The following is a 20,997-nucleotide window of genomic DNA, read 5'->3' on the forward strand; positions in this document are numbered from 1 at the left end:
TAAGTTGAATGATACCAACTTTTAAGTAAGGGATGAAAGTTGACGTGGCACATCATTAATATTGCTATTTGCTGCCACATTTTCATGACTGTTTTTTGTAATTTGGCTTTATTTGTCTAGTTAGATGCCTGAGGTTCTTGCATCACACTGAAGATCTGCTATTATGATCACCCTATCTCTTCTGTGTTTTCCTAGGCCACTCATCTCTTTTCCCATTCCCAGAGGGGGTTATGCTTTAATTAAAAAAATAGGTAGAACTCACAAAGAATATTGTCTTATTATCAGGGGAAAGCAGATGGTGAGAACATTTTCAGCATGAGTTCATGGCAACCTTTGCTGGAATAATGTGCTCTTGACATCAGCAGCTGTGTAATCACTATAGAGTTGTCTGGCTACATGTCATTTTTCACATCTGTCAGCTAAATTAGGGATTCAAATGTAAATGCAACACTTCCTGGAGATGACCTTGGGTCTAGAAGTTAATGAATCAATTACTACAAGACACACATGTATCATCTGTGTCAGATAGATACAGTTTGACCCACTAGATTTATGGGGAACTTCAGCTATTTTCCTCAGAGCAGCATTAGGTAACATAATTTTTTCAGTGTGAATCAGCCAAGAATATACATGTTCTGAGTTTGGTATTGTTTTTCAAAGCTGCATAATACTGAGTGGGGCAAATGAAGTGGTTTCCCTTTTGGTTTTCCAGCTCCTTGCAAATGGAAATATCTTATTTAGTGTGCTAGTGTAAGTGGCAACATTGGCTTTTGTGCTTATAAGTCATTTTTATGCTATTTTGACAAGGGCCATAAGTCCACGGATCAGTAGAATGTGCTTGTCTTTGTATACTATGATCTTCATTTTATTAAGGTAGTTTAATTAAACAAGCATCTCTCCAAAACTCTAGACATTAATGTACATCCAAAGAATTTTTGCCCATCCCCAAAAGCCATCTTCCTACCATATAAAACTGTTCTCTCTTAATTCAAAATTCAATATAACATATTCGACTTGCCCGTTCTTCTCCCTGTGTGTTTTAGATGGAAGACAGGGAAAGGGAGAATGGATGCAACTGAGCTGAGATCCAAGGCTGTATACTGAGTAGAGGCGTCAGAATCTATTAATAACAATGGAGGAAATGGACAGGAAACAAATTTTGCAAGTTAAAAACTTGGGTGTGGGGAAGGAAAGGGAATGACCATGTGTCAGCTGCTCTGTAATTGTTTAGTGAAGGAGTACTCAATCTCTGGCTTGCAGCACAGATCCTATCTGTGGCACCCTGTCATTCAGCCTGCAGGACTTCCTGCAGGACCATGACCCTGTGCACTAGATGGGGCACGTTGGGTGTCATTGGGCCTCATCTCAGCACATGAGGTTGCAGGGTAGTGTGGGGCCCAGAGTTTTATCCTGGCATGTGAGATCAGGTGGAAGCATTGCGGGGCTTCTGGAGACTGATCCTGGCATGTGGGACTGGGCGGAGGTAGTGTGGGCCTCTGGGGCTGTGATTGTGGCATGTGAGACTGGGCAGTGGTGGTATGTGGCCCTTGGAGCCCAATTCAGGCAGGTGGTGTCTGATCCAGCCTGTGGACCAGTCCCATCCTCCTCACCTAGCCTGTAGAGCCAAAAGGTTGAGCATCTCTGGTTTAGTGCATCTGCAAACCTTTAATTTGTATGCACAGAACGTACCAATAGCAGGATATATAAATTTCAACAATCATCCTCAGGAAAACCCTGGCAATATAGACTAAATGGACAGTTTTCCCTTGAAATTGAACGGATCTTGGCCCAAGAGACGAACATTTTCTAGTAAGAGTCATTTGCTGCTTGCTTTTCTGGTTTTAAACCAAGTAGTTGAAAGGTACTTATGTACTTCATCTGATTTCCAGCGTGTGATGCAACATGAGATGAAAGGTGGCCCTTTATTCAGATTCTCCATTACTTGCTCAGTGTCTAAAACCAGTTAGGGCTCTAGTTGTGTTTTACCTGTACATCTCATTAAGAAACCAACTGGAAGTCTATTCAGGTTTCAGAATAATGTGCTCTTGACTAAACTATTGCATATTAAACAGGCAATCCTTTTTTGATCATCTTCATCAGGTGAAGATCCTCAGTGTCCTTCAGGTACAGCCACATGAGAAATCAATTCTTTAAGTCAGAGGTCAAGAACTTTTGGCCCATGGGAAAGATCCAGTCCACAAAGAGATTGATTTCAGCCTGCCAGTCATGCCACAAAATTATATTGACAGAAATTTATATATCCCAATGTAAGTAAGTTCTGTACATATGAAATAAAGGTTTGCAGACAAAATAAAAAATCCTGTATCCTTGCCAAGTATAAGTGAAAAATCATCAGCTGAGCCAAGAGCACAGAGCACATACCAACTCTGCCATTTCTTCTGGCAGAGACGTCATCTCCTTTATTTTTTTACATGGTTGAGTCTCAGCTAGCTAGCTGTCATCCAGGCACACACACATCTTATACCGACATTAAATAAATCTTTCTACTGTACTGAAGGGAGCTGATGGAACTGAGATGTAGACCTGAGGAGAGAGGATCCTTTCACCCCATAACATCTTCAAATACAAATTAAACAGGAAGGGTGACACAATAGAGCTATGAGTGGGAGAGAATAGGAGGAGGACAAAGATACTAGTTGAAAATTGACTGTGTAGGACACTACATGACTGATTAGGATGGTTTGAAATCCCTTGGAGGAGGCCTCAGGTCACTCTGGGTATATCTGTACTGTTTCCACAATGACCTCAGGAACTCTACTCTTGAGCACATCCCACTCACCCACACCTGTACATGCCAAACCTGGTGATGAGGCAGAGAAGCTATCCCTCAGGGTGTCCCTGCTGCTGTTCTCAAGCTTGCTGTCTCCAGTGTGCTTGAGTGCAGTCACAGGGGGCATTTGCAGATATTCCCCAGAGTAGTTTTCCAGACTTTCAAAGGAGTTCAGCCTGTAATGAGGCCAAAAGTTTCCTAGTGGTTGGTGTAATCTTTTTCAGGTACATGAATGGCTGTTGCAGTACGTAGAAAATCTATCTAAGAGGGAAGGTTTTTATATTCATTCCAACCTGTAACATAATTAGCGTGCTTTTGGTCAGAACTAATGACCAGCTGACATATTGGGTAGCTTGCTGTTTATGTAGTTAGTCAAAAAGAACTGATACACTGCCTAGTTTTATGCATCTGAGGTGCTGCTCACAGTAACAAGCGCAACTATGCAGTAGCATTTGCTGGATGAAATCCAAAGTCAGGGGTCAAAATTACAATGTTTTCTCATACACAACATGTACTATTTCCCTCAAAATCAGTCCCCAAAAACTGGTGGTTCTGTGTATTAAGTGGGAAAGGTTTTTTCTCACTGGGATAGAAGCATCCTGCTTTGATTCCTGTTCCACGGTGCAGCAGCTGTTGTATTTCTGTTCAGGCAGCTTAGGGATACAGTTGACTTAATGGCTCATTATTCTTCACTCCAGAGGTGTTAATGATCATCTCTTCTTTTTAAACTTCTTGATATTCCAGTAATCAAGATAACCTTTCTTGGAGCAGTTTTGCTGTGTGCTAGCTGCTCCTGGTATCTCTTCTTGTGTTTCACAGCTTTTGGGACTCTTAGGGTTTTTCAAAATCATAAATTTGCCCATGGAGACCAGCCTTCGGTAGCAGCTAGTTTCAGTTTTAGTTGAGCAGGAAAGGGAAGGTGGATCAACTGAGGATTAGGTTCTGTTCCTGCTCTATGTACCCATAACTTTGGAAAAAGCTTTTTTTTCTTCATTCTGCCTTTCAAAAATTATGTATGCATCATATTCTGGGGTCTGTTTATATGCAGGAAAAATACAGTAACAAAACATTCACATGCTGAGATATAAAATGAAAATTAACCTAGATAAATTATAAGTGGCTAGGCACATCTATAGATGGAGGCTGTTGCCTGTTTAGGTGACAGATGTGGCTTCTATATTGCGTTGCAATACTTATTTTTATGCCTCCTCCAAAATATCAGTGCAAAAAAGATTTTAAAAGGCTAGCTTTAAGGCTGCATTTGAAATATGGGGCTTTCAGGTCAACTGTTCCGAGAGAGAGATAGAAAGACAGAAAAGCAAATGAAAACGAAAATAAAAAGCCCCCCAGTGTAACAAACTAGGAGAAATCTCCATGGTGCAAGAGAAACAAGATTCTTCCTGTAGTGGGCTACTGCTGTAAGCACGTACAGAAATATCGGATGTGATATACTGAGGAATATTGTTTCAGGAAATTTCAGAACAATATTTAATTAGAGGGCACAAGAGTACTTATATAAACTACAGTGAATTAGCTTCTTAATCTGCTAATAAACAGCTGCTTAATATATGTGTGCGCGTGTGTGTGGCAGTTGCTAATCATTTGGAACAAAAATAAATGCTAAGCAAAAAAAAAAAAAATCCATTGTTGGAGTACTGGATGAAATAATAAGTTAATGCTCATTGGTCTTGCCAGCTCTGCTTGAAACAAATGAATCAGGAGTGCATCATCCACCAGAGATTGATTTAGGAATGTGTTTCCTCGTGTAGTGTTTTATTTTTAAATGCGTCACCCTGTTTTGCATAAATTGATCATGTACTAAAAAACATGGATGTTATCTTCTAGAAGTGCTGTGTGCTTTCATGGTGGCTTTGACAATGATGTGTACTGCTGTGGAGGTGCATCACTTCTGTCCCCAAGACTTAAAATCACTATATGGATCACTTGGATATCCTGTAAGAGTAGAGTTTTCTCTTAATTTTCTTGAGTTTCTCAAGTGCTTGTCCATTTGTTATTTAGCTCTGCTGTATCTGCTTCTTTCTCAAAGTCCTGTGTGATATCTAAAAGCTTGTGTAAATCTACCATCCAGTAACCCTCATTCATGGATATACATCTCTTTGTGTTGGGAATTGTACAGACAAATCCTTGCCCCAAGGATCTTATATTTTGTAAGTTAGCATCTGGAATCAAGACCCTGAAACCCTTGGACATAGACATGCAAAAAGTTACTGGAAGGTGAAGGAGAGCAGGAATTTGCAGTGTCTCAACTTTTCTGTGGTCACTTCCTATGAGTACACTCTTACCCCATATTAGTAGCAAATATTAGCCCTTCAAGGCCAAGAGCTTGTACATACTGAGGGGTAAGAGCGTGCACATAGGCAATTTATTGTGAAGCACCTGACGTCTTGTAAGTCTTTGCCTGATTGCCCACTTGTTTGTGTTGATATCCTTAGCTGAATGGTACAATGCAGCTTCTTGTGAATATGGTCTAATGGGATGAAGTATTAAAATCCTCCAATATGAAAGAAGGATGTAGGATCTTAAAAGATTCCATAGTTTGAGTTAAATAAACTATATGATTCCTCTTAAATACAAGAATGCAAGGGAAGAGAAACATGACAAAGCCTTACGTGCAGAGTCATTGTGGCTTCTGATGCAACAAACTGACTTAACTGGTATAGTATGAGATCTTGTAAAATCAGAAAATGCATATAGCAAGCATTGAAACTAGTGTTGGTCAGAAAAACTGTGATGAAACTTTTATTAGAATTTGTTAATTTGTTGATATGAAATTCCTTTTCAAACCTAGTTCAGCTTGATCAGAGTTCTTTTGGAACTCTTCCCAGTAGCTTTCTCAGCTCCTTGGTGGCTGAAAGCTTAAATTGCTTTGCTTCCTAGCTGCTGGCAGGCTGATGTGAAGTTATAAGTGTGAAACCCCTGCAAGTCTTACCTACCAAACCCCCAGGTTTCTAGGGCTCATGGGCTCCTGCATCTTCTAGATCCCATGACTTGAGGGCAGCCAGCAAGTGGACTGCCTTAAACTCGAGGCTTCCGTGGCCACCAGGATCAACAGCTCTGTAGTAACCCACCAGACACTGTGAGGACTTTATTTCCTTTCTTGGAGTATTCTGTTCTTTGAAAATAATTCTTTTTCTTGCCCAGGTCTACTGCTAACACTTTCTACATTGTTTGTGAAAATTAAATATGTGGATAGGCTGGAGTTGGGCTAAGTATGGATACCAGCAATGTAGTTGCCTGTAGTATAGGAAATTGAATAAATTTATTTGTGTAAACTGAGATAATGTATGGCTCTCTTTGTGTTTGTTAGTTTGCTCTTTTAATAAGAGCAGCTTAACTACAAGTGTGCTATCTCCTGTTTCAGGGTTGTCCCACTTCTAGACTGTGAGGGGCACTGCACAGCATGGGCTGCAGACCCTTGGGTACCTCCTTTCCCCAGCCCTGGTTTCCCCCCTTTTATTTCATGTGTCAAAAGAAAGCTTTTATTTGTAACATAAGTCTAGTTCAATATAGCCTGGGTGCAGCTCTGGTTCCACTGAAATTGTAACCATTAGGTCTGTAAGGCCCTTTTTTCCTGGAATATATTAATTGCCAGTCTTTTGGGTAATTGAGGTGCAAAGTAGCACAAATTATTTGTAACGCAGAACATGCTTCCAGTTGTGAGCAAAGTATAAATTGGCATTGTATCACAGATGACTGCAGAACAGTTTTTACATGTGCACAGTTTTTACATGCAGTTTTATGTATACACTGCAGAACAGTTTTTACTTACCAGATTAAGGTTCCTTCTCTTGCCTATCTTCTTATTGAATGTCCTAGTATAGGGGTTGTCAACCCAGGGGTGCGCATACCCCTGGGGGTACTTAAGAAGAACCTATGGGGTACGTGTGGGCAGGCAGGGACAGAGTGCTGCCACGTGCCATCCTGCGCTGCTGAGCAGGTGCTGCCTGCCCAGCCGGATGCAGAGGGCAGGGAAAGCTCACACGCAGTGCCCACCACTGCTCCACATTTGGCCGTGTGATACCCCTCAACCCTGCTCTGTCTGGCCTCATGTACCCCACCCCTCGCCTGCCTCGCTCTGCATCCAGCCGTGCACTACCCCACCTCCCCTGCTCTGCGTCTGGCTGCCAGGGGTACACTGATCCAAAAAGGTTGAAAACCCCTGTCCTACTATACCCACATGAAGTTTCTTCTTAGAATGAAACGCCAAGAACTTTGACATTTTCTAGAGAGTAGCTGAGACTATGTGTGCTTCTGACACATTTATTTTATTCCTAAAAATGTTTCTGCTTATGATTTATCATATGGCTCCCTCTTCTGGTCAATGAATAAAAAACATGAATGGGTTTTTTTCTCAGTCTTTCTCTCTTGGAAGAAAACCTTTTGTGGTAGTCTATAGGATTAAAATCTGATTAATGTCACATTCATGTCTCATTGCAAATGGAATGCATTTAATAGATTTTTCTGAACAATTTCTCTATACATAGCTTTTTCATTATTTGAATGTTGTTCTGAAAACTTATTTAATTGCATTCTTTTTTTGAACCTATTAAAACTTGTATTAAATCAGAGACATCTTGCTCTTCCTAACCTACTACTAAAAAGTCCAAACCAAAACAACGCTTGGGATGCAATCCTGTGAAATGGTGAACATCCTCAATGCCTATATAATTCCATGGGGGTTGAGGGCATGCAGTGCTTTGTATAGTATTTATTTATTATTTGTGGTATAAACTAAGCACAAACTTATTACAAAATTGAAAAGGAGAACAAAGTATAGACTAGTTTCTCATCTCCAACTATAAACATATTTTCTCTTCCATTCTTTGCCTGTAGGTCATAGAAACACTCTCAAAACTTTCCCGTACTCCTATTGCATTAGCTACAGGAATAAGGTATGTTGTTGCTGTTATAATTGACTTGTAGACTGCTTTGGTTATTGTTACTTTGTATGAAATAAAATCTATTATGATAAACAGTTTAAAAAAATACAGGTTTTGAGGTAGAAAAAAATTGCAGTTATTTTGGTGCTACTTATTACATATAGGTTTCCTTTATTTTCTTAAGTAGAGTTGGCAACCATGCCTTTAAAAATCTTAAATTGTTTTGGGATTTTTATTTATAGCTTTTATTTACACACACACACACAAAATAGAATGATAGCCTATACCTTAATATTTTATGAGCCCTGTTGACAGGATATTTTGTGTTGTGGTAGATTTATTTGTGCTTAGGGCTAGAAAAAAAACATTCACTAATAGCTAATGGGATACCATGCTTAAAATTGAGGAGAACCTATGTCCTCTGTCACAACCCAAAGTTGTGATTTGTTGTGTGCGCGCGCTTCGGCATTGCTAAATTATGTTCCCGCTAAATTACAGCTTCCTTGCCCAGTGGAGTTCTCTGCCACAGGAGAGAACTCCAGTGCAATGGGGATTTTCCCGCCAAATTTGCACCTTCTTTGCATGGTGCATTTCTTTTGCATCTCAGAGATGTACGGTGCAAAGGAGTTCCTGCCATTTGTATTTAGATTCGCACCACCTTATTGGCTGGTTCTAAATGTAGGCATACGTGGCGGCTAGCTATTGGCTTGCTAGCGGTACAGAAGGCTTGGGTAGCTTCCGCCCAAGCCGGAGAGAGAGGAAACTTGGAGAGATACAGAACTCACCAGGAGGAGGAGACTTCGCACTGTGTGAAGATTGCCAAGCGATGTGGACCCTTGCGGACCCAACGCGCCTTTCTTAAGCAGGCAACAGAGGTCTAAACAGCCTCTAGCCTCTCCCCGTCTCCGAGCGCAATCCCAGACATAACCCTATCCTAGATACCCAATTTTCGAACCCACGGAGTCTAGACAACTCCCGGGACCTGGGAACCGAGCCCAATTTTCGAACCCATGGAGTCTTAACAGCTCCGGGGGACCTGGGAACTGAACAAAGCCCACGGAGATTCAGCTACTCCATGAGGAAAGAATTGCTGAACCCGCGGAGCCTAAACCGCTCTGGGGGACAAAGAACCGAGTTTGTCAGAGTCCTCCAACGAGGTCTCAAGCGGAGCTGCACCTGGAAAACTGTCCAGCCTACACCGCGACCATCTTGGGTGTAAGTAAATAATCTTTTCAATCAACCACTACGCCTCCGTGCCTAATTCTAGCTTGCGCGTACCTAACCGCCCCGCGGTTTTCTCCGACCCCGCGTGCCCGGGCTGCTGGCCATAGCCCGCGTGCACAAAGACGGGCCCGGCTCGCTCCCGGCCCGCACATCCTCCATTTTAACACTTTCAGACTTATTTTTCATAGCTTCATGCCTGTAAAGACAACCTTCCAAATCTGAACTGAATGTAAACTGAATGCTCTGTGTTTTCCTGAGTCAGCAGTCAACTGTAATGCCTCTGGTGTAAGTTGCACCTTTCCTAAGAAGGAGCAGAGCAAAAATGATGAGAATCTGCCCAGTTTTTCATTGCTGCTATTTAGGATGCTAAGGGCAGTAGTTAAACTGTCAAGAATAATGACAATTTCATGCTGCTACTTGGGACGGCTGTCAAAGGCTTCTTAGGAAAATCTGGAGCTTATAACAGAATGGGGAAATGAGTTACAAAGGCACTAAAAGGAGGACTGCCCTCTTGTGATCTTAGGCAGTCCTTCACAGTTGAGGATGATTGTCTTACCTGCATGTCTGAAGATGGCTGATGAGGCCTATCCAGCATCAACAGATTCTATTGCAGCTTGAACATATGTTTCCATGTGGGGTGTGTGGTTCTGGATTCTTGATTTGGTCTGCGACACTCAGTTTCTGCTGCTCCTACTTTTTCATCTCCCATTGTTGTGAGTTTTCAAAGTACTGAGATCCCTGCAGTAGACTCTTCCCCCAATTTGGGGCGGTCCTGGGTGATAGTCTTCCATGGGTTGACATTGATATTGCATTTTTTTAAGATGGCCTTGGGCCATCCCTGAAGTGCTTTCTCTGCCCTGTTCTTGACCAAATACCTTGTCTGAGCTCGGAGAATAAAACTTGCTTCGGGAGTCTGGAGTTGGACATCTGGATGACATGGCTGTCCAAACGAAGTTATTGTTGGATGATATTTGCCTCAGTACTCATGGTGTTTGCTTGCAGGAGGATGCTAACATTGGTTTATTTGTCTTCCTGATGGATTTGGAGGATCTTCTGCAGGCAGCATTGATAGTACTTCTCCAATAACTTTGGTATTTCCTGTACATTGTCCATATCTCGACTCCATACAAAAAGGTGGGGATCATGACTGCTTGACAAACCATGAGCTTGGTTTTGGATCTGATGTTGTGATCTTTGAACACCCATTTCTTCAGGTGTCCAAGGGCTACACTTGCACATTTGAGGTGATGTTGGATTTCTTCGTCTATGTCAGGCTTCTGTGAGAGATTGTTTCTGAAGTACGGGAAATATTCAGTGTTCTCTAGTGTCTCACTGTGGATCTGGATTACCGGAGCTATCAACTGTTCATTAGCAGCTTGTTGGTGGAAGATCTTAGTCTTCTGATTGTTAAATGTCAGTCCCGTTTTCTTGTATGACTTGATAAAGACATCAACAATTTTCTGAAGGTCAGCTTCTAAGTGAGAATACACTACAGCAGGGGCGGGCAGTTATTTTGGGCAGAGGGCCACTTACTGAGTTTTGGCAAGCCAGAGGGCCGCATGACAGGCAGGCAGGGGCAGATCAATATTAATTTTCTAAATTTTTTAGGGGCCCCGCGGGCTGGTTACACTGGCCTGGAGGGCCGCATCTGGCCCGCGGGCCGTATTTTGCCCACCCCTGCACTACAGCATCATCAGCATACTGGAGCTAAATGATTGATGTCGGGGAGGTCTTGGTTTTGGCTTAGTCAGCTGAGATTAAACAGCTTCCATTCATTCGATAGTTTAGTTCCACTCTTGCTGGAAGCTTGTTGGTGGCCAGATGTGGCATCACAGCAAGGAATATTGAGAAGAGTATTGGAGCGATGATAAAGTCTTGCTTAACTCCTGTTTTAACCTCAAAGGGACCTGAGAACCACTGCTCGCATACAGTCATGGACAGGAAGAGGATGGCTGGGCATCTGTGCTTCAGAAGGATCCTCCATAACACTTCTCAGCTAACAGAGTTGAAAACTTTCATGAGGCCAAAGAAGGCTATGCAGAGAGGCTTATATTGTTACCAGCATTTCTCCTGCAGCTGGCAAGCTGTGAAGATCATGTCAGTTGTGTCTCCACCCATACTGAGGTTCTGGGAGGAGCTCTTCAGCAAGTGGAAGGAGAGGGCTCATGAGGGTTCTTGCAATGATCTTTGCTGTGGTGGACAGCAAGGCTGATCGCTCTGTAGTCTCCACATTAGGACTTGTCTCCTTTCTTGAAGGTTGTCACGATCGTGGTGGTGTCTCTGAGGTTGCCTGGGATTTCTTCATTATTCCAGATTCTTAAGATGGGGACATGAAGCTGTGATGTAAGCTTCTCTCCTCCCTGTTTGAAGTTGCCTTGGAGCAGATGTTTCTCAGTAGGCCATTCCCTTCTTAACTTCTCTCCCAGAGACCCGAACCGAATCCATTTTCTTTTATGCTCTAACTCTATTTTTGCTTTTAGATCAGTGAATAGTTATGTTTGGTCAGTTTTTTTCAACCTGTATCTGCTCCTGGGAGATTCAATACACAGGGACAATTTGCATTTCCTAATATTTCCCTCCCCCTATGCCCCCAGCCAACCTCAACTGAAGCTCATGTAGTATAGATGGAAAACCTAGAGATATGGGGCATCACTGAGGTGAAAAGTTTCATTATTATGAATTTTACTGATGATGCCTCGTGTTTCTTTACTGGACAAGTAACCAGGGCTTTTGATCTTAAATTCTGTGCAGAGTGTTTGATAACCTCTCTGGCTAGGGACAGACATTACACACAAACTGGTTTAAGGGATGCACTATCGGTGCACCCCTGAAGAGAACAGATGCCCTCCACTGATGTCAGCAACATAAGTCTCCTGCATTTGAAGAGGAAAAAGTAATACTGTTTCTTCAGGCCAACTCTCTAGCCTGAAATGGCAGTAGTGGAGGAAAATAGGCAGATGATGGCAACTGCTACTTTTTCATTGATCTTGCTTTCCAGCCTCATCCTTTTCAGACGCAGTAAGAACTGCATTTCTGTGCAAGTACCCTCTGAAGAGTCAATCTAAGAGTAAACCTGTAGGCAAATCTTGCTAACTTGCATTGAAGAAATTTTTGGCTTCAGGATTTCAGACTCTTTCCTCAGGGATTTAGTTTATTACTTCAAAATAAACTTTTACCCTAGTTCAGCCCAACAGTCGTGTCCATTCTTCTGGCTTGGAGTTTTCTGCAAGGACCTGTCTACTTTCTATAAGATTGCATTTTACTACCTTCCAGGTTGAACATCTGTGCTCTCCCTTCTTCTTAACCCTGGTTCCTATGAGATAATACTCTGCAAGCCATCTACCAGAAATCCTGAGTTTCAAATATAAAGATTCTGTACAAATCTCAGAACTTATGGCTTCTGGGCACAAATTCAGGTTTTACTAAACAGTATTTAATACTAAACTAGTTTTACTAAACAGTATTTAATACTTGTGTGGGACATTTGTAAATGACTTGTATTAATTGTAATTTGTAACAACTTTGTCATGCTTATTTGTTGAATTTACTTTAAAGAGATTATAAACATGCATACACACTGATTGAAAAAGCATGTAAATATAAATTGAGATTTCAGAATCAAATCAGTAGCCAGACTGGGTAGTGTAAAATCCATACTTCTGTCTTTTTGTCTCTACAGGCCTTTCCCTACAGAAGAAAGTGTTGATGATGAAGATATCTACAAAGGCCTTCATGATTTAATAGAGTATGTTGTAAATCTTTAACAGATTGAAAAGTATTAGCTTTCTGCTGTGTAGAGAATTCTTTAAATGAGATGATGAAATATATATTTAAAATAAAAGATATCTGATCAAGATTTGGTTAGAAAGGAAGGATCAATTAAAAAAAAAGAAAAAAAAAAAGGCTTCCTTTAGGGAGTTTTATACATTAAATATATCTGAAAATATGTGTTTCACAAGGGAGTTGGGTGGCAAAATAATATTTGAATATACTTTGAATTATTTGTTTGTATTATTAGAATGCTTTGATAAAAATTACATAATCAGTTAAAATTTTGGCCCAGATCCTGCAAACAGTTGTACTTATGCAGATCATTATTTGTGTAAGTACCCTATTGAAGTCTATAGATCTTGACTGGACTTGCCCTTGTGGATTTAGTCATCCAGGCCCTTTTGCTTGACTACAGGTTACCATAGATATTTTTTTTACCACAGTGATTGAAATGCAATTTGTCAGGTGAAGCAGTATCTCTTATTAGACCAGCATGTATAGCTAGGAAAGACAGGAGACAAACTTTTGAACTTCAGGTATCCTTCATCAGGTCTGAGAAAGAAGCACTCACAGTCCAAGCTGAAACACAAGGTAGAACAATTGCTTTAGTTCAGGGGCAGGCAATTATTTTGGGCGGAGGGCCACTTACCCAGTTTTGGCAAGCTGTCAAGGGCCTCTTGGGTTGCCCTGCCCCTTGACAGGTGTCCCGCCCCCTGATCACCATCTTGGGACCAATGTCCCAATGTCTTGGGACCAATGTCTCAGGGCCAGCACTGGTGGGGTGCAGGCTGGTAGGGGTCTGTGAAGCCGGGCTGGGCTGCACCAGCAGGGAGAGGGGGGAGCTGGCCAGGCTTCATAGAACCCCCGCTGGCTGGGACCCTGTATTTCTGCCGTCCTGCTCTGGGCCCTGCTGGCGTGGGCCCCAGGACACCAGTGTGGGCCCCATGCTCCTACTCACTCCTAGTGCCCCCCAGCCCCACTGTACAGGCGGGGGGCAGCGTGCAACCCTGATCTTGTGCTCACCAGCAGGTAGTGAGTTGGTGCTGAGTGTGGGGAAAAGCGGCCCCTCCCCTGCCTCGTAGCCCACGCTCCCTGCTGCAGCCACGCGCAGCCCGCTTGGGGCTGCCTGTGCCTGCTCAGGACAGCCCTGCGTGGGCTGCAAGTGTCTGCAGCAGGGAGCATGGGGCGGGGGAGGGGCCACTTTTCCCTGGGCCACTTTTCCCTGGGCTCCTTCCCTGCCCAGGGTCCCCCCCACCCACTTACCTGATGTTGTGGTGTGGTACACTCACATGGTCTCAGGCCAGAAGCCCCTGCTGGGCCTTCTGGCTGGGGGGTGGGGCTGGGCAGGTCCTGCTGTTGTGGAAGCCTGCTGGGGCTTCCCCTGGGTCCTACTGCCCCTGGTTTCTGTCATTTTTGACAGGACCCAAGGACAGATCAATATTAATTTTCTAAATTTTTTAGGGGCCCCATGGGCTGGATAGAATGGCGTCACGGGACGGATCTGCCCCCCCCCACTTTAGTTTAACCTAATTAGAGTAATGACAGTAGCCACTTAAAAGAGATGTGGGCATAAAGCTACTAGATACCAAAAAAACCCATAGACTTAATAGTCATTAGATGGAGTTTGTTGTACTAACCTCTCATCTCACCTTTGCTGACTGTTATTTACAATGAGCAACGTTTTTGTAACAAATACTAATAATCCAGTTGTGCTACTCTTATAATTTTGGTGTTACCAGTTTATAGTTAATAGTTCTTGGGTGAGTTTAAAACTTCTGGTACATGTTCATTTCAAGACACAGTGGGATCTGATCCCAACAATCAGTCGTGTCTCCTGCCCATTACATGTACATGGTAAGAGCCCTGATTTTGGGATCAGGAATCAGATCTCAGTCAAGCCCTTTTCACATGGCAGTTCAGGGGAGCACTGGCAAGTTGAAAGCTGGGTGCCTGCAGGTCTGGAGTCAGGGCTGACAATGAGCTGATTTTTCTACTCTGGGCAGGGACCATACTGGAATCTCAAACCAGCTCTAGTATGGTCTGGGGCCCATCTGACAATCAAATGATTGTCAACTTTGGCCCCAGGGTCCACAGTCAGATGATAGTTGGCCCCAGCCTCTGACTGCACTGGAGCTGGTTCAAGACCCCCGTTTAGTTTGTGCCAGGAGCTGACAGTCAGCTGATTTTTACCCTCACCAGAATCTGTTGCACTTTTAGTGTAAAGTGTCGTACACACCAGCCATAATGACTGGTTTAATATTTTATGGCACCTTAAATTAGGTACAAGTGTATCACTCTTGCCATTTGTGTCATGGTTAACATGTTAAATCACAGCATAAATATAACGTGTAGAGGGGGCATAAGAAACACGTTATAGAACTATAAAACGTGGCTTTTCAGATTTTGTTTTTATAGCAGTATTAAACATCAAATCCTAATACAATGGGAGACGAATATGCTTTCAGCAAGAAGAGAACATCTTATGGTATATAGTCAGTACCCTACAAAAGGCCTCATGGTATATAGCTCTATTGCAGTTTCTGCAAAGAAGGTTCCTAAGTATGTTCCTAAAATAGGAATATCTATTATTTTGAGGAAAATATCCCTTGTTTTGATTACTGTACTGGTTCATATGCCAAAAAATTTTGCCACAAAGAATTTACTTCAAATTGGTTGATATACCTTTACATTGTTTTGTACATATTGTATGGTGAAATTTGGTAGCTGGATGCTTGTTAAAATATAAATAAGAAAAAACTGAAAGGAAATATACATTTAGTAATATAAACCCTTCTAGATATCACCATGCGAGTTACTTACATCTTTGGGATTTTTCTTAACTGGTGCAGTTTATTTTACAAAAATAATTCACATTAATGGCCTGAATCTAAATGGTCCCCATGGAACTACATGTTTGGAATGATTTAAATAATTTTTCTTTGCCTTTTTACTTTTTAAAATCATGATGCTTTTTTCATCCTCATCTTTTAAAAATATTCCCAAGTGAAGTTCCTTTTACTATTCTTTGTTACCTTCCATGCATATACAGAAATTACTCAAAATAGTATGCATGTGATGAAAAATGAGATATCGAAATATTTTACTCCTATGTTATGATTTTGACTGAGGTTTTCAAAGAGGCGTTTGGAATATGAATAATTAAATCACACTAATATTGGCTTTAATTCCATGGCACTCTTTTTTGAAATTCATAGCATTTGCAAACTGAATTATTTCTTTATTTTTCTTGAACACTATGGCTTCCCTACTTAATGTAAACTTTTGCTTGGGTAGACTGATTGACCTTTTGGTCAATCTAATAGGTACAATCATGTCTTCTGACAAGAAAAAATGTGTGAAACTTCAGCCCATGTGATCAGGATTCATTTTTTTCAGTCTTCTCAGAGCTGATGGATATTCTTCACTGGGAATGAAATTTAGAAAGAAATGTCCAAAAGCTTTGAAGATACGTTTTCAAAATGATCTAGTGATGGCAGAACCAAAGTAAAACTGAAACTCATTTGAGAGAATTTAGGAAATGTTATCTTTAATCTCTCCTGGCAAAGAAGAAACATCAGAAATTTGAGTAAATGAAATTAAGAAGGAGCATTAGATTCAACAAGCTACTGTGAAGGTTTGCCTATACAAAGAGAAGTTAGCTATCAGAGTCTGCACCCTGGGTAGCAATGGCAGCAGTAGCTGTGGTACCTGTGGTAATGGCAGCAGTAGCTGCTGGTCTCCCACCCCTTATTACATAAACTACCTGTAGAGCACACCTCATGGAAATATAGGCTGCTTATACATGTACTTGGGGTGGGGCGTTTTAATTAAAGTGGTTCCCAGAGAGCTGCTCTAATTAAGATGTCTCACTGCCATGTGCATAAGCCCCCACAGATTTAAACATGGCTGCAGAGGCACTTTATCCAAACGTTGTCAAATGAGGTTTAGATAAAGCACCCTATAGGGGCTTATACACATGATGATTAGTCTACGCTGGAGCCAGAGGTGGATTACGGTGTACTGGGGCCCTGGGCAAACACAAAATTGGAGGCCCCCTCCCTGCATGGGAACAGGGCTACAGGAGAGGGAGAAGGGCAGCTTCATCTCCTAGTGCTGATGCGGGAGGCTGGGTGGACCCTGCTGGGCTGTGGGGCATATGCCCATGTTTTCTCCCTGCTTCCCACCCCTGCTGTGGCTGAATTTACACACATACATGGACACACATACACGGGCACTCACACAGGCATGTGCAATCTATTCACTCTCTGCACATGGACACACACACACACACAGCCACAGACAGACCCATATGCAGACACACACCCCCACAGATATGCACAGATCCATATGCAGACCCGCACACAGACAGACAGAACCATACACATACACTTTTCCCTCTCAAGACCTCCCCCATCCCCCACTCTTGATCACACGGAGGCAGCCCTTCCACCCCCACCTGTGAGCCACCTGCGGCTCAGTCTCGCTCCTCACCCGCCCCTGTTGCAGGGAACTGCTGTGGGCCAGGCTGGGAGCGCCGCACCATGTCTCTGCAGGTGGGTGGTGGCACTGGGAGGGGTGGCTGCAGGGGGGCTAAGATGAATTTGTGGGGGGCTATAGATGCCAAGGCCCTCCCAACGCCACCACCCATGAAGGTGCATTGCAGTGCGGCACGGCACTTCTGGCCTGGCCCAACTGTATGTGTCCCCTCCTTCCCCCCCAGGTAGGGCATGGCTTTCCCAACCTGGCTTGGCTCCCTCCCCTCCAGATGCAGAGCCAGCTGGCCCGCCCCCCTCCTCCAGGCACAGCGCGGTTCTCCTGGCCCGACTCCAGCCCTCCCCCCCCTCCAGCCCCATTAGGGCTGGGGCCACACTTCTAGTTCCCAGGGAAGCAAATGTGAAAGCTGTAGTTTGAAACTTGGCACCAAAAATGGGTGCTGAGTTTAAAACTGTGGCTTTCACTTCCCTGCTGATGAGGATCCTGGGGCCAGGGCTCCAAATTGGTAGGGGCTCCTGGGCTCGTGCCCAGCTGTCCTGTGCATGAATCCACCTATGGCTGGAGCATCCCAACTAGAACACAGCAGACTTGTTCCAATTAGAACGCAAACTAGCACACGTATAGGCACCCATAGTAACTATTTCTAAATGAGTAAATAGTTCTAAATATGTTAGATCAGGGAAAGGAAATAATCCAAGTATGGTAGCACATAGCTTCATGTAGCTAGACTGCTTCTATATTACTGAGTGTGAGAGAGAGTCTCTTTCTGTCCTTTTCTTTCTGTTCCTGTCCCCAATAAAAATATTTTGGCAATCTTTATTTCTTTGTAAAAATATTCTGATTGGCTCTATTCAGTGCCTTATTTTTGGTAGACATCTCTTACTTTTTTTTTAACATTCTTTAATTCAGTTAATTTTGTTTCTTTAACCTTGCATTAGTTTTATAAGGTCAGTTTTAAACATATCTAGCTAAAAATTACGGGTCTTACTGATTTTTTTTTTTTTTTTTAATAGCCCATTCCTGGTCTAACTCAGTTTGTTCTGTTTGATTTGTCTGCTTAGGCTGCTTGTAAAAATCCTGTTATTTTGTGAATTTTCCTTCCTGTTGTTTCAGGGGTGTTGGCTGTAGCCATGTTGGTCTAAGGATATAGGTAGACAAAATTCTTTGGGTAAATCTGATATCTTTTATTAGACCAACTAAAACAATTGGAAAAATTCCTCTTTGCAAACTTTTGGGTACAAACACTCTACTTCAGGCAGAACTGCAGATGCTTGCTCTGCCTGAAGAAGCATGTTTGTACCCAAAAGCTTGCAAAGAGGAATTTTTCCGACTATTTTAATTGCTCTAATAAAAGATTTACTCAAAGAACCTGCCTTCTTGTTGTTGGCATTGTAATTTCCATTTGATATACAGAACTTTTACAATGTCTCTTCCTTTTTGCCTTTCAGTGAATCTGGTGTAGATGAAGATGAAGAGTTATATGATTGTGTTTATGGAGAAGATGAAGGGGGGGAAGTATATGAAGACCTAATGAAAGATGAAGCAGCAAATCCACCTGTATGATTTCCCATTTTTATTTAGAGTAACTTCAGATTTTTCATGAAGAAATAGTAGCAGTATGTGAAATTTTAGTTTAAATATAAGAATATCAACCTACAATGAAATCAATACTCTTTTATGGAGAAATGAAAAAGGTTACTTATTGTAGTTCTAATTGAAAAAATGAGAGCGCAAGTAAAAAGAACGGTAAATAAAAACGTTAAAACGATTTAGTTGATTATAAATATTAAGATATGCCAGTTGAATTTGTATATTTCAATTTAAGATATGCTAATTAAGTTTAAGATCAATGAAAAATTAAATCCTACTTTAAAAAAGAATAGTGTGACACTTTTGAATAAAGTTATATGACCTGAAAAGTGTTTAGCACTCAGTAGTCATGGCACATCTTCCTTCAGGAGAGAGAGGACCATATATTCTTATCCCTTTACATTTTTGTTGTTTTATTTAATAGTTTATTTAAGGTAGGTGCTTACCTTTGGCTTTTCCACATTGAATTCCAGTGGTATAAAAACTTGTAGAAGTGAAAATTCAAAGGGTCTGAAGGGTTTTTTCCTTGTATTCTGAGATGAAACCAGCCAGTTGCAAGTACCTATCACATTTTTTAATACTGCTTTTACTGTGATCCCAAAAATTATCCTCAGGAGGTGACAAAAGTATATTTCCTTTGGAAGAATTACTGCCATATTTCATGTACTTAACATAATACTGGGCCCTCCAAAAAGGACTGTAGGTCTCAGCAAATTACTTGAAGAACATCTTCACCTTATTTTCTAGCACATTATTGTACTTAGAGGTACTAATGTGATACAGGATTTTAGAAGTTATATAGCTTGTGTGTAAAGTAATGAGAAACTTAGGAGTTTCAGTTTGTAGTTGCTCATATCTTTATCAAAATTATACAACACCTGATTTTATTGGGCTAGTAATTCAGTAAATGTTAGGAATTCAGTACTTTTGGAGACCTTGCAATCCAGAATAAAATGGCAGTTGTTTCTTTTTTGGGTTAGGAATTCAGTAATTGTTTTATCATAACTCAAGAGTTGCATAATGTCCTTGAAACTCAAATAATTGAAAGTGCAGATTTTGTGTGGTTTTATCATATAGTCATAAATAAGCTTGAGTTTACTTGCAGCTGGGAATAGTTACTTGGTTCAAATGTATTTTCAAATACTTGCTATTTCTTCTTTGAGTTTCAATTTTTCAATGCAACCCAAACCCAGGAAAATTTCAGATATTGTTGTAATTTTTTTCCAGTGCAAGCAGTTGTCACTGGTTAAGGAGGAGTCGACTACAATGACATTAACTATACATGTCTCTGAAAGTGATTGTGCTCAGACCTCAAGCTAACGAACATGTGTCCACATGCTTTAAATAATCTCTTGAATGCATGTTTTCATATTTTGTATGGAAGTTCTTTGCAAGGAGGAAAAACAGAAAAAGAAAAATTATGACTAATGAGCAATAATGAGAGACTGGTCACAAGAGAAGATTAACCCTTGGCAAACAAAGCTGTTCTGACCTCAAAAAGCTGTAACCATGTAATATAAACTTGACAAGTGACCTAGCTCTGCCTGTTCATGGGAGGATCAAGGGTGGTTTTTTCCTGTGCTCTAATACTAGAATAGTGGGCCCTAGTAATGATCTAGTTCAACCTGGGCTCAAGACAGCATCATCCCTGTCTGAGACATCCCAGGCAAATGTTTATTCAGCCTGCATTTAAAAACTTCTAATGACAGATATCTCACAGCCTCTCTTGGTAATATGTTCCAGTGCTTAACTACACATAATTAGAAAGGTCTTCTTGCTATCCAACCTAAATCATCTCTCTATTTGCCAATTATGCCCATTACTGCTTGTTCGGTACCCTGAAGATACAAAGAACAATTACCATCCTCTTTATAACAGCCCTTTTTATATTTATACGTTATATATATTTTTATATGAAAATATTTTTATTTAGATTTTGTCTGAAGACTCTTATCAAATCCCATTTCAGTTTTCTCCTCTTCAGACTAAATGATCCTAATTCTTCTAACTGTCCACATATGACATGCTTCTTATACTGCTAATCAAATTTGTGATTTTTTTTTTTAATGCGGTATCCAACACTGAGCAACACTTTCTAGCTGAGGTGTATAAATGGTATGGAAGAGTTGCTTCCCAACACTTCATAATTACATTCATGTTAATACTTCTCAGTATGTTAACCATTTTTGTCATAATGTTATACTGTTTGTTTATATTCAGCTTGCC

General features: G+C 41.5%; 1 protein-coding gene across 1 annotated transcript in view; it reads left to right on the forward strand.

Annotated features, from left to right (window-relative positions):
• The window catches only part of VAV3 (vav guanine nucleotide exchange factor 3), a 318,958-nt gene that overhangs the window by 129,835 nt on the left and 168,126 nt on the right, over positions 1 to 20,997 (forward strand). The window contains exons 3-5 of the mRNA XM_019479355.2: positions 7,646 to 7,704; positions 12,596 to 12,661; positions 18,630 to 18,738. Coding sequence (XP_019334900.1) covers positions 7,646 to 7,704; positions 12,596 to 12,661; positions 18,630 to 18,738 — 234 coding nt within the window. The remainder of the gene's footprint in view (positions 1 to 7,645; positions 7,705 to 12,595; positions 12,662 to 18,629; positions 18,739 to 20,997) is intronic.

The sequence above is a fragment of the Alligator mississippiensis genome, chromosome 5 (assembly GCF_030867095.1).
Source record: "Alligator mississippiensis isolate rAllMis1 chromosome 5, rAllMis1, whole genome shotgun sequence".
Taxonomy (NCBI): Eukaryota; Metazoa; Chordata; order Crocodylia; family Alligatoridae; genus Alligator; species Alligator mississippiensis.